General features: G+C 48.5%; 1 protein-coding gene across 1 annotated transcript in view; it reads right to left on the reverse strand.

Annotated features, from left to right (window-relative positions):
* The window catches only part of LOC131395470 (insulin receptor-like), a 72,981-nt gene that overhangs the window by 21,989 nt on the left and 36,603 nt on the right, over positions 1-14,389 (reverse strand). The window contains 1 exon segment of the mRNA XM_058527333.1: positions 230-489. Coding sequence (XP_058383316.1) covers positions 230-489 — 260 coding nt within the window.

Below are 14,389 nucleotides of genomic sequence, written 5' to 3' on the forward strand. Positions count from 1 at the left end.
CCCAAGCGCGCGATGGATTCGCTTTGCAGATGCGTTTGGCATCGATTGCGCATCTCTTCGGAGATATACGGCGCGCGCAGGCCAGGAAGGGGGCGGAGTCCCAAGGGGGCCTCCCCGCTAAGGCAGCCTCGGGATTGGTCGGTTCCAGGTCTCTGTGTCAGTATTGTGAGTTGGGGGGGTGGCGGGCCCGGGGCGAGCGGGGACCCCCCGCCTCAGGGACCCCCCCCACCCCCGGAGCCAGGGGCATCCGCGCCGCACAAAGCCCGGGGCGCGCTCCGCTCCGCGGAATCCGGGCCGGGCGGTGGCGGCGGCCGCAGCACCGCCCTCGCGCTCAGCCAATGGGCGGGCGTGCTGCCGGGGCGGGGCCCCGCCCCCGGGCGCGCGGGGCTGCGCTCGCCGGACTGGCGCGCGGGCGGTGAGCGCCGCGGGCGGTGCGCGCCGGGGGCCCGGGGGAGGGCCTCTCGAGGCTGCAGACCTTGCGGGGCGCGCCTGCAAGGACGGGCCTGGGAACAGTGAGAGACAAGGAGAGGCCGAGGGCGCGGGCCGCCCCGAGCGGCCACCGGGCGGCGTGGGCCGCGCGCGGAGCTGGGCGTGTGCCCGGGAGGAGATCGGGCCACCGCGCGGCAGCGCCCGGGACGGCGGAGGGGCGCCCTGACCCCAGGCCTCACTCGGGAGGGGCCCAGAGAGGGGCAGCGGTTCGCCTGGGTCACACAGCAAAATCCCCCAAATTAGGGGGTGCGCTCTCGGACCTTGCCCCCAAAGTTTCCACCTACCACTCGCCCAGAACACCAAGCACCGTACTCGGAAAGTACATTCTTAAGAAAACGTACGAGCTACTTTTTGGGGTGCCCTCCAGCCAATATTCCCCCTGCATTTGAAGACATCAAACCTCTGTGCTCCACGTGTATTTGCAATTCCAGTAAACTGAGGCAGAGAATGGACTTCATTCTATCGCCTCCTCCTCCCACAGGAATACACTTTAAAATGTATATTCCGTCTGCAGAACACAACGTTCAACCCATATCAGTTAATAAGCTCTTATTTGAATAATCATTCAAACAACCATGTCCATTACAGATGGGGAGACTGAAGCACAGAAGGGCTGCTTTGCTAATGCCAGCACAGTGAGCAAGCAGCAGGGCCAAAACTCGAACCTGGGGCTCCCAGGGATACTGGGACTGGGTGTGGCATCAGGGTTACACTGTGGGTTTTATTCACCTGTTCCCCACCCTGGCCGACCGGATCTGGCCCCTTCTAGGCACCGAGATGCAGAAATGGATGGACACACTGTCTCTGCTCTCCCAGGATACACAAGAGACAAGGAAGCCCCGTAAAGGAGAGGACCTTATCTGTCTTATTACTGCAACCATGTACACAGTAGGCGCACAATAAAGCTCATAGGAAAAAAAGGGGGGGTGGATCTGGTGACTGGCTTTATCCCAGCAGGAGAGAGACAGCACATGCAAATGCATGAATCATCAGGGCTGCCTTCAGGGAACTATAAACAGTTCAGAGTTGATGAAGGGCAAAGTACAGGGGAAGAGGCATGGGAGATCAGGCCAGACAGGAGGATAGGAAGCTGAGGGGCTTGGACTTGATGCCACCAGAGGAGCCAAAGAAGAGCTTCAAGCAGAATGGTCACCACCAGACAGATCCACGTTTGGGGGCCAATTTACTGGCTCTCTGGTGGATGGCTGAGGAAGGCGAGGGCAGAAGGAACACAGAGGAAGAGGCTGGCGTCTGAAGCCATCAGGGAGGTGGACTTATCTCCTGGATGCCTCCCAAGTTTCCACCTTGGGCAGGTGGACCCGACTCACGAGAGGAAATACAGACAGGAAAGCCAGGTGCTCAAAACATTTGGGTTTGAGGTGTGGAGTCCAGGATGTCAGGGCTTCTGCATTGTGTTTGTGGTTGCTAAGTCACTCCTCAAATCACCCCAGCCTGCTCCTGCAAATCACTCTTGCTAAGGTGCATGGACCCCTGTTTGTTTGTTTTTTGTGGACTTTTTTTAAGTTTCCCCTCATTTATGTCTGTAATACATACACATTTTAGGCAATTAACTATAGCAATAACTTTTTAAAAGTTGTTGAGTTTCAGCCTACTCTGGTTTTCTGCTTATTGAGCCCATATAAATTTTACAGGCTACTAGAAATGAATGATGGTGAGAGAGCAACACTTATGAGATGCAGGCACAGTTGTTCTCGTGGGCAAATTCACAGCCTTAATTTCTTCCAAAAGGTAATGACTAATCTGAATAAAATAGGCCCTTCGATCAGTAAGTGAAGTTATTTTAATAATATTTCCAGAAGTATTACCAGAGCTGTCTTTATGATTTTTAGTGGATTTTAAATTACATCTCCATTTTCATTAATTTTATATGTAATATTTGTTCTCACTCCCCCTTTTTCTTAATTACACTACTTTATAGAGACTTCCTTCTGAAACAGCATTGTGCTATAAACTTTCTGCGTTGACAGAAAAGTTCTATCTGTGCTGTCCAGTTCAGTAATCACTAGCCACATGTAGCTAACGAATGCTGGAAATCTGACTAGTGTGACTGAGAAATTGAATTAATTTTCCTGTGGCTAGTGGCTACCTTACTGGGCATTGCAGATCTAACAGATCCAGCTCTTGAATTTGTTAGTTCTATTTGTTTTTGAATCAGTTAGTCCCTGCTAATTTATTATGTCCTTCTTCCTGTATAGATTTGTTTCCTTATTCATTGTCTCATCTTTGTGATTTCTCTAGATAATCGTTTAAGGCTCTGCATTTGTCTCTGCAGCCACATATCCACTGTCTTCTAAGAGTCTATCCTTGCTGTGTTGAGATGGTCATTGACCAAAGTTATGAGTTATGTTTTGTTTTCAATTGTCACATGGTAGGAGTTTGTCTTGCATGCTTGTTTGGTTAAGCTTTTAAAAATTAATTTCCAGTTACATTTACTTGCAGCAAGAGATTAGGGCCAGTGCAATATCTACTTTTTGAAATGTATTGGAGTTTGTTTGTTTTTTTTTTTTTTGAGATTTAACAGATGATTAATTTTTCTAAATAATCCAAGAGCATTTTAAGATGCGTATTGTTTTCAGAGTACAAAGTTCAGTCCATATCTGTTACCACGATCTTATTAACCATATTATTCAAACTCCCGGTTGCCTAATTGAGGTTTATCTACATGCTCAAGGCTGTGTTTGAGTCTCCTCCGAGGTTTCTCAATTCTCTTTGTATTTCCTACAATTTGCTGTCTCAAGTCTGGTTCTACGCTAGTTGACCCTCATTAAGGATTGTCCCTTCGTGCAATGCAAAACTTTTCCTTTTCGCCCTAGTAATGCCTTGGGCTTTGAATTCCTTGCATATTTTTCTCTGTTCATATTTACACACGTGTTTCGTTTTTCTGTGTCACTTTTGGAATTAGGCGTAAACATCTTCTAGTGGTGGGGAGAGAAAGAAAGAGGGGAAACCACAGCGTCCATGGGAACAAGGGAGTCAGAATGGAGAATGTCAGAGTTTGAAATCTGTTGCTGGGAAAGCTCTGAATTGCAAGAAGGGTTTCCCTGGGGACAATCTCGACCATAAAAAGGTCCGCTCACATGACCAATGGCTTTTCAATAACAAATACGCAGTGGTCTGGAATGCGTACAGGTCGATGGAAGCCAGTTTCCTGGGAACTGCTACACCCACGAGCTAGCAGAGTTTAGGCACAGTGACAGGCAATGGACAAAGTGTCCTCAATTCCTGAAGACTTCAACAATGCACCGAATTTCTGCAGAGACACCATGAAATAGAATCATTCGTCGGAATGAAAATACACCCCTTGCAAATTCCATCGTGACCAAAGGGAGACAACATTTGGCTGGTTTCCTTACTGAGTTGGTTACTAAGGCCAGTCTGGCTGCTTCATTTTCCAACAAAAAGAGATGAGAAGCTCCACGTGTCATCTCTGCGCCAGGAGCCCCGTGGCTCTTCTTGGGACACTCTTATGTGAACCCCTCAGACACTGCTATTCTACTAGAAAAAGACAAAGTTCTCTGATAAGCGGGGAAACCCAGTTCCTGCCCATGTTTATTTCGACTAGAGAAAAGAATGAGTTTGCCCCGTTGCCACTGGATCCTCAGACTTCACTGGCTGTTCGGATACACTTTGCAGAGCCCTCCGTCTACCTGAGCAAAAAGCCCATGCACCTGGAACTTCCTGGCTCTACCTCTATTTACGCTGCTGAGCCCCAGCACGCACTTGGAGAAATGCATGAAGAAAATAAGACCATGCAAATGCTTCCCCCGTCACACTGGATGCGGTGGGTGTCAGCTAACCGAGATCTAAGAAAGATGTGTAGCATTTCAACACCCAAACTAAGTCTCCTGACAGAAAGAAAGCTAATTGGTAAAAAAGCCTCTCTTACATGCACACTACGACCACGGAGGAATTGTTTCCCCACCAGGATCAACAACATCCACACCCTCACTCTCCGGCCCGTATTTATTCACAGGTGGATTGTTTTCTGCTCCCTGGAGATGCCCTAGAAACCCCTTCAACCTTTACGGACAGGCTCTCAGACTACGAACTCTTGGTTTCTTAATTAAAAAGTTTACTAGGCTGCAAAACACATCCTCTTGCCAATCTTCCTTCTAGTACCCCCAGTCAACAGATCTGAGCTCCCACTGAATGGCAGGCACCATCCTGAGGTCTGGACACAAGCTGGTGACTAGAACAGACACGTTCCACTGCCTCCTGGGGAGACAGACAGAACTCAGCTCAGCAGCACAAGAACATTTAGTTACAAATCAAGAACATTTAGTTACGAATTGTACTGACACTCCAAGCAAGTTCACAGGCGGCTGTAACATGCCTGGCCTGTTAATTTCCTCAGAAGGTTATTCTGTAAAAGCTAAAGTGCTTCTTTCCTGCATTGAACAGCCAGAGGGGCAGATGCCCTCTGCTGGCTGAACCCTCTGCCTTATCTGAGTCCCCCCAGCTGCCCTCTCCATCAAACTGGGACATAGGGACAACCGGGCTAGCATCCCACCCCCTCAGCCACCAAGGCTGGGATACGGACAGTATGATGGGCTCGAAGAGATTCTGCATTGTCCAAATCTGCTCTCAGGTCTCTGCCTTCAGACCTGAGATCCACGGCTTCAAATCACCAGAGTGTAGAACGCAAAGAATTAGGAAGTCAGGCAGACCTGAGCTTGGAGTAAACCCACCCACTTCCTGGTCACGTGACTCCGCTTTCTGTGCCTCAGTTTCCCCATGTGTACATGGAGACGGTAATAGTATCTTGGGCTGTCTTGAGGATCAGAAGGGATAACGCACAAAATATGCTCAGCACAGCACCAGCAACAATTTCAAGTGTCTCATCTCAGCCTTAGACTCCTCCACAAAATAGCAATAATAACCTCCTACATCCTAGGGCAAGGGGGTGGGGGGAATGTTGGATGGCTTAAATGACCAAATTGAAAGCGTGCCCCCAAGAAACTTTCCTTTCCTTCCCCTTGAGGCATTCTTGGGGAGACTGTGTTCATTCCCACTTCTGCGTGTTGCTCTCAAACCTGCCAGGTATGAGGGAGGGCGTGCAGATTGAGACTTGGTATTGCTGGTGACCCTGAACTGATGGCTGATCCTGGACATCCAGCTGTCACTGTGTTCCATTCAATTCAACAAATGCAAATAGATACTCACTCTGTGCCAGGTAGCCCCAGGCCCGGCACGGGAGACAGATGCACGAGAGACAAGGGCTGTCCCTGCCTTCCAGGATTCCCACGACCGAGTACAGACAGGTCCCAGCTGGACACTCCTGCGTGTCCACTCGGATCCAAATCCACGATCTCTCCATGCTCCCATCAACCCCATTCTCACCTCTTCCACTAAAGGAAACAGCCTAAAAGAATAGCCCAGGGACCTAAATAAAACACGCGACGTGCTCTTTCTAAAGCCCAACTATATCGTAAAATAACCACACTTTCCGACCATACCTAAATGGCCTTTGGAAGTTTCTAGAAGAGCTCCTCCACAGTAGCAGGACTGAAAGGGAAAACACAAGATGCCCAATTTTCCTCTCAGAAATCAAGATTCAATAGCCTCCTAAGGAAACCATAATTGGAGGGCTATTGGTGCATTCCTCCCCAAGGCCTGTGATTATGGAATGCTGAGAAAGGTTGAGAATTGGGCCTTGAGCGACTTTGGGCTCAAACAAAAATGAGTAAGACTCAAAAGCGAGAGATGCAGCTGAGTCCCTTCAGGCACACACAGAAGCCGAGAGAAAGCTGGATGGGGCACAAAGAGGTCGGAAAGAAAGACATTCTCATGCAGAGAAATAAAGCTACAATCTCAACATTTAAAACATGGGTCCACCCAGTTATGTCTCTCCACCTCAAGGAGAAAGAAGACTTGTTAAGGATCTCGGCCTTGGACGTGAAAGGGATTTCTGATGAAGACCAGCCCCCCCTCCCTTCCTGCCTTGGTACCCCCAGAAAACCAGCTGGTTTGGCTCACAAACTTCTGCTTCCTGGAACTGGTCTACAGCAAAGATGACAACCCCCTCTGAGATGTCACTGATCCTGTGCCACGTAACCCTTGTGTGGCCTCCAGGAGGAACTTCGAGTTTGGCCCTCTCGGGCACATTCTAATCCCTACTCCCACCTCGAGTTTCCCACTTTGAAGATCAAAGGTGTGTCCTGGTCCTCACAGATATTCCCTGTGAATTTCCTTCCTATATGTTTCCTTGTCAATCCTCACCCTGGGCCACTCATTATTCACAAAGAGTTCCACAGGATGCAAAGATAAAATTTAACGCACTTTTCCCTAGCAACCCAAAAAAAAAAAACAACCTTGGAAAATTAAACAGCAGATACCCAAATAGAAACTTTGCATTAGAAAAAGGGGGTCACCCGCGTGCACACAAGCACGCACACAAGCGTTGGGACCTTGACTGGCTTCAGAGGACAATTCTCGCACGTGTGAGAAACCAAGAACCAGAGCCATGGAAACAGGGGTGGAGCGGGGGTGGCCGAGATAAGCGCTGGCCCACTGGTGCCGGAGCCAGAGGCTCCTCCAAGAGAGATGGAGGAGGCAGCTGCCAAGCTGAGCGAGGATGGTCTAATGGACGGATGTGAGGTAGCACTGTCTTTACATCTCACTTGGTATTCCATTTAGGGTGGGGCATGCCAGTGGTTAGAAACTAAGGCCAGAGAATAAGATCCCAGGTGGAATCTGCCAGTCCTGGACTCTGAGCTCTTGGGCAAGTGTCTTAGCTTCTCTCAGCCTCAGTTTCCCCTTTTGTAAAATGGAAGATCATCAGGGCACCTACTTTGTAGAGTTGCTACAAGGTTCATTCCGTGCCTCAATCTTGGCACAGAATAACCACGCAGTAAAAATCTTTTCCTTAAAAAGCACCAGGCCAGGGCTGGCCCGGTGGTATAGTGGTTAAGTTCACACGCTCCACTTCAGCAGCCCGGGGTTTGTAGGTTTGGATCCCAGGGGCGGACGTACGCACCACTTATCAAGTCATGCTCTGGCGGCGTCCCACGTATAAAGTGGAGGAAGATGGGCACGGATGTCAGCCCAGGGCCAATCTTCCTCAGCAAAAAGAGGTTTGGCAATGGATATTAGCTCAGGGCTGGTCTTCCTCACACACACACAAAAAATAAGGGGTCTGACCTTGAAAAGGGCCCGAAGTTTGCTTGTGTGGAAGTGGGTGTCAGAGGGTTGCAGCGTGTGAGTGATTGTGAGGAGGTGGAGGCAGGGTTGTCCGAAATCGATGGAAAGTCAGAACCCTAGAGGTGGATAGTGGCAGCTCATAGCCCACGAGGGGGTCTGAGGGAGGCAGAGCTTTGACAGGCCTGCACCTGTCTCGTGGATGTGTACACAGCTTGGTTCTGCTGGGGGCAGTTTTCTGAGTTGGGTTCACCTACTGTTTCTTGGAGACAAGATCATGCAAAATTTGCATCGTGCTCAAATTGTTCCCTTGTCCTGCCATTGTGTTGAGTCTTCAAATGAGCATTAGAGCAGGGCTGACTGTACAACCTCAAAAATGGGTGAGACCAGGTGGGAGCGTTGAGGGGAATGGCCCATCCCTGGAGCTTGGACGCATAACCCAGCTGAGGCCCGTGTGGGTCTCAGCATGCGCCTGGGCATCACCTTAATAATAAATTAAGGCTTAAAAATTCCTCCAAGCATGGCTTGCAGACAGCGATGGATGTAAAACTCACACCTCACTCCCAGCAGCCTGCATAGGCCAGACATTTACTTGAAAACTCCGGCTTCCGCTCTTAATGTATGCAAATGTTGAGATCAACTCTGTAAAAGTCGTGTATTTCACTCCAGAAAAGCCCCATGTGGGTTTGAGGATAAAAATAGGATGTGAATAACTTACAGGTTAAAATACAGAATGTTCTGCACCACACCCATCTTTGTGTACCACTTCATCCATCCTCCTTCAATTCAACAGCAAGGTCTGCGATGCTCTCAGCACTCAGGGACTGCACCCCCAAAACAAAACTCCTGTGCATTTCAAGTACGAGGACAGTCAACCGCTTCCCCGTTTATAATAACAGAGGGCTGAAAATGTCCACTGATTGCAGACTGGATAAATACATTACGAATGAATGTGGCCACAGAAAAAAATGATTCAGACAGCTTCCAAACATTGTTATTAAGGGAGAGAGCCAAGGTGCAGAGGAGTGAAGAAAGTGTGTTTGTGCAAAAGGGGGGCAGGCAGATGTGTGTGGCATCCACACACACATGTATACAGAGAATTCCTCTCCAGGGTGAACAAGAGATTCAGAGGAGCGGTTGCCTCTGGGGAGAGAGTAGACGTGGAAAGGGCTTACTTTTCCTTGTAAACCTCTTTATAAATGTTTTTCACCATTGCACATATAATAAATACCCTTTAAAAATATGATGAATAGATAAACAAAATGTGATAGATATATTTGTATATATACACACACATACACATACACTGGAATATTATTCAGCCTTAAAAAGGAAGGAAATTCTGACACCTGCTACAACATGGATGAACCTTGAAGACATTATGCTCAGTGAAATAAGCCAAACACATACTGGATAATTCCACTTATATGAGGTCCCTAGAGGAGTCACATCCATAGAGACAGAAAGTAGATGGCGGGGCCAGGGGCTGGGGTGGGGGATGGGGAGTCAGTGTTTCATGGGGACAGAGTTTCGGTTTGGGAAGATCAGAAAGTTCTGGAGACAGATGGTGGGGATGGTTGCACAACCATGTGAATGTGCTTAATGCCACTGAGCTCTGCACTTAAAAATGGTTAAAATGGCAAATGTTATGTATATCTTACCACAATAAAAAATTTTAATTAAAAAAAAGTAGACAGGCATAGATAGGTAGAAATCTGATGGTTTGAGCAATTAAGTGCCAAGATTCTGCATAAACTATGTTGCCAGCATTTCACACAAGAAGGTAAAAGCCAAAAAGGGGTGCCTCCTCTCAACAAACAAATTAACAGGAGAAACTCAGCCTGCCTGAAACATACACGAATTTAGGAAATCGACAAAAACCTAAGAGGCGGAAAATTACAGATTCTGGAGTCCGAAGGCTTGGGTTCAAGTCTCCACTCCACCATTGACTGTGACCATGGGAGGGAAACCTGGCTTCCATGGGCCTCAGTTTCCTCCTCTGTAGAATGGGCTGAGAAAACTATTCAGACTCCCAGGGCCGGGACTAGGAGGACAAAATTTAAGGGGGTGTCAAACAGTCATCAAGATAAATAATATTTTAATGCACTATTTTTAAATATCAAAATTCTGGCCAAAGTGTCCATGATGCACAAAATACCAAAATTTTAAATCAAGACCTGACAGAGCTGAGATTAGGGTGAGGTGAGCAGGGTCAGATCCAGGCTTTATTTGAAATTTTCAAATTTTATTCATCGTAGATGTTTTGGCCTTAAATTTGATCTTTTAAAATCCCGCATTAAAGAACTGAATTTTTCTGGTGCCCCACCCTTAAATTTTGTGCCCCAGGGCTCTTATCCAGAGATCCCAAAGTGTCCTTGATACGACCAGGTCATTCTAGAAAAACTGACCCCTTGGGATCAGGTTGCTGGTTTATTTAGCAATAAGCTAAATTCGGTTTTCAGGAAATGATCCTGTCGTTAAAATGCCAGCCCTTGTGATCCAGGGAAAATTTTACTCCATCCTCCGCTTGTTCCAAAAGGACGTGCGTGCCACCAAGCTTTCTCAATGACCTGGGGCGTTGGGGCCAGGTAAGTTCTGGATTTTATTATTAGTAACAAATTAAATTGACTAACAACAAAAGGACAGCACACACACCCAATTGACCCTCTGAACCAAAACACACACGAGCACATTCGCACGGGGGCAGGGTAATGAGCCCCACAGCTGCCGCGTCTCCCACAGATGGAGAGCTACGGGGTGGGCGGCCGTGGGGAGGGAAGCTGTCCCAGTCAACGCGATCTGGAACAATCCACAAAGCTTATCGGGGGAGATACCAAGGGCAAGAAGCAACGAACACGTCTTCTGCCAGACAGAGCTGTGGAGGGAATGCTGGGTTGTCCGAGGCAGAACTGGACCACCTGCTAGCTCTCCCTTCTTCCTTTATCCTCGCCAATTCCACACCTGGTAACTCTGGGGCACTTTCCCAAGTCACGGACTGGGACCAGGAAAGACCTGGGACTGATCATTCCACCATCGACGATGGAGGGTTTCTCAACCTCAGCACTGTTGACATTCGGGGCCGGATCATGGTCTGTGGTGGGGGGCCATCCTGTGCCTTGCAGAATGTTAAGCAGCATCCCTGGCCTCCATCCATTAGATTCTGGGAGTGCCCCATCTCCCCTAGTGGTGACAACCACAAATGTCCCTAGAGATTCCCAGAATCACACTCTTATGAGAACCACTGCCTTAGAGGGCAGCTCATGGCAAAGACAGAGGGAAATCACCAAACGGGATGTGGCTGATATGGCTGGGCTGTCTGTCTGTCCAGCCTGGACTTATAGCTTCAGAGGCTCCAGCACCCCAACCCCCAGGCTTCCTTGCAGTTTCACCGAAGTTTTCAGTCTGCTCAGCTCGCAACTTGCACACACACGTAAAATCCGAGGCACCATCCACCTGTCTAAGTTTTTCAGAGAGTCTGCCATGTGCCAGGCCGTGGGTCTCCTGTTGTCACTGCCCTTCTGATGCTAACAGCCCAGCAGGCAGGCAGAGTCAAAGAGAAATCACCATTTCTTCCGTGCCACCCTCTGCCAGCCCTCATCAGCCCCGGTCACTCCGTGAATTCCTGCAGCACAGGGGGCCCCAGAACAGCAATGAGGGTCCTTTCTCAGCTTCATTTAAAACGTGAGGCTTGGAACAACCACTGAGGGTTCCTTGTACCTCCATAGGGCACTGCAAGAACCCATCCTTGATGAAGTGTGCAAAGAATTATGATTAAGTGTCCATTTTCCTTTTGCTCCTCTGACTGGGGAACGCTCAGGGTACATTCTCCTTCACGGGTTCTTAATTTATCGAGACAGAGAGCATCTCCAAGAGGACAATTTCAGAAGCAAAGGTTGCAAATCATTTGCACACCTTTAAGTCAGATAACCCATAGCCCAGTGCACGGGCTGCTAAAATTATTCATGAAGAAAAGCAATACCATCAACAACCTAACTCCAGCAGGGAAAGGCTTCAGCTGGAAAGAGTTGGATGGCAAGTTGGATAGTCAGAACTGCTGTGGGTGAGAGGAAGGAAGTAAACCCTCCAAGGTCCACATTTGTTTGACATTTTCGGAGCAAGTTCACATGCCTTGTTTCATTCCATCCCCCACAGCCATCTTGTGACACGGGTTGGATTTTTCTCATTTCTCACAGACAGGCTTGACTGAGGGCACACACAGGTAAGGGATGGGAAAGCAAGACTTTCTACTGTAGTTATATGTGATAGAAAAGCTATTCGCCGCCCATGGCTTGGGCACACATGTGCAAGCTGTCAGCTCGAAGTTGGGTTTTTAAACCCAAGAAGCACCATCAACAGCTGATGGATAAACACAACGTGGTATAGCCATACAATGGAATATTAGTCAGTGATAAAAAGGAAGGAAATCCTGACACATGCTCCAACATGGATGAACCTGGAGGACATGATTTTCAGTGAAATAAGCCAGTCACAAAAAGACAAATACTGTCTGATTCCACTCATAGGAGGTCCCTAGAGGAGTCAAATTCATAGAAACAGGAAGTAGGATGGTGGGGGCCAGGGGTTGGGGGAGGGGGATGGGGAGTTAGTGTTTAATGGGGACAGAGTTTCAGTTTGGGACGATGAGAAAGTTCTGGAGATGGATGGTGGGATGGTTGCACAACAATATGAATGTACTTAATGCCACTGAGTTCTACACTTAAAAATGGTTGCAGTGATAAATTTCGCCTGATGTACATTTACCACAACAGAAAAAAAAAAAAAACTCAAAGAGCAGTCATGGTAGCCAGGCATTGTATTAGGGGGATCTGCATTTTCCCACTAACCACATCAGGTACAAGATTATCCTTACTTTATAAATGAGGAAACAGAAGGTTTAGTAATTTTCTCAAGGTCACACATCAAGGTAGGTTCCAGTGAATTCCTTCCACTTCCTGGCCTGAATCTTCAACAGCTGCTTTTCTGCCCCTGACCACAAAGACAACACGTGGCAATTGTGACAATCACAAGACCCCCCTCCCCCGCCAGACCACACACACTCCTTCTCTAGTTCAGCTGGCCCTCCGCTGGGCCATGGGGACATGTGGAGGACAAGTGGCTCCCAGCCCAGCAGGGATCAGGACAGAACTGATACCAACCAGAGCTCAGACTGAGAGGTCAGGCAGACCCAGGTTCAATGACCAACTCTGTCCTTATGTGAAGTCGGGTAAGGGAGCCAACATCCTGGGGCCTCAGTTTCCCCATCTGCAAAACAGAAGTAATGAACAGCCATCCCTACACAGCAACTGGTTAGAAAATGAAACAGGTGGGAACACAGAAAGCAACTAGCCCGATCCTAGAAAATCAGAAGCCCTCGATAAACAGAAGATGTTACTGTCGTGTATCATATTACAAAATTAAAAACCTTAGTTACAATCAACAGGACAAACTATGAGCTAAAGTGGGACCAAGAGCAAAGAGACAGAATTCTACACATCTGAGACAGCATCCTGGAAGAGGTACATGAGAATACGGGTTTTTCAAGGAAACAATAGCTAATACGTAGGATGTAGGTACTTGTACTTCCTAAAACCCAGGCCGGTCGGCTATTTACAGTCTGGCCGAACGTGATATGAATCAGCTCCTTTTAAGGAAGGCAACCTGATGAAAGTGTTTTCTCTTTGTAATTAAACTACATATTCATGGGAAGGGGGAAATTCAGTTTAAGAAGCAATCCAGGTGGGAGAGGAAACGTTCCCGCAGGAGGGAGGCAGTGACCCGAACCCGTTTCTTCCCACGCCTGAGAAAGCAGGGCCTGGGTCATATTTCCCCCTGCGCCTGCCCTCCATGAACGTTGACTGAACAAATAAACCAATGGGTTGGAGGCAACAGAAACCTCAAGACGATGGGTCGCTGGCCGCCTGACCGGAGGGAACTAGTGGTTAGCACTCAAGTTAAAAGTTAAAATTCCTCCCAAGGTCAGGTAGCCAGGTCTCTAACCTGGCCTGAGGTCTTTGTTCCTCTCCACCGTGCTTACTCAGGAGAGAAAAACACCACTCTCTTCCTTCTCTGCAGGTGGGCAACAATTGGGGGGTGTTAAACCTGCCATAGCTAGAGCCCAAGGAGAAAGAACGGAGGCCGGCTCTCCGCCGGGCACCTTGTTAGGGGATTTGTAAACACCGTCTTGTAATCCACTCAATGACCATATGCAGTGGATACGATTATTTATCCCAATTTTATAGACGAGGAAACAGAGATGCTAATTAAGTCCGAAGGTCACACAGCAAGGAGGAGGTACAACCAGTATTCCAACCCAGGACCACGGGCTCCTCTCTATGCGTGTTAATGCGAACACCTGTAGCTCAGGCCCTCCCGGGCTTCTTCCACAGTGTCACATGCTCCCAGCAAGGACACAAGGGAAGGGCATGGCTCCTATTTGTCCCCAGTGTCACTGTCTAAATCTGAGGGAGAGAATCACAGTCAAAAAGCCACAGTGATCTCCCAGACTCGCAATCCGGGCGGAGCAGCCAGCTGTCGCCCCCGCTCCCCCTATCTGCTCACAACGATACCTCTTTCCTATTCCACTTTATTGTGATTCGACAGACAGAGAAAGACTCGAAGAGCAATGCTTTGCTTGGGGGATCAGCGAGCCCCGGAAAACACCGAGCCTCCTTTGCTGAGAATGCTCCCGGTTTCTGCTTCTCCCGTCTTCCTCCTGCCACGACACGTTCAAACCACATGGCCC

This window comes from Diceros bicornis, chromosome 31 (assembly GCF_020826845.1).
Source record: "Diceros bicornis minor isolate mBicDic1 chromosome 31, mDicBic1.mat.cur, whole genome shotgun sequence".
Taxonomy (NCBI): Eukaryota; Metazoa; Chordata; class Mammalia; order Perissodactyla; family Rhinocerotidae; genus Diceros; species Diceros bicornis.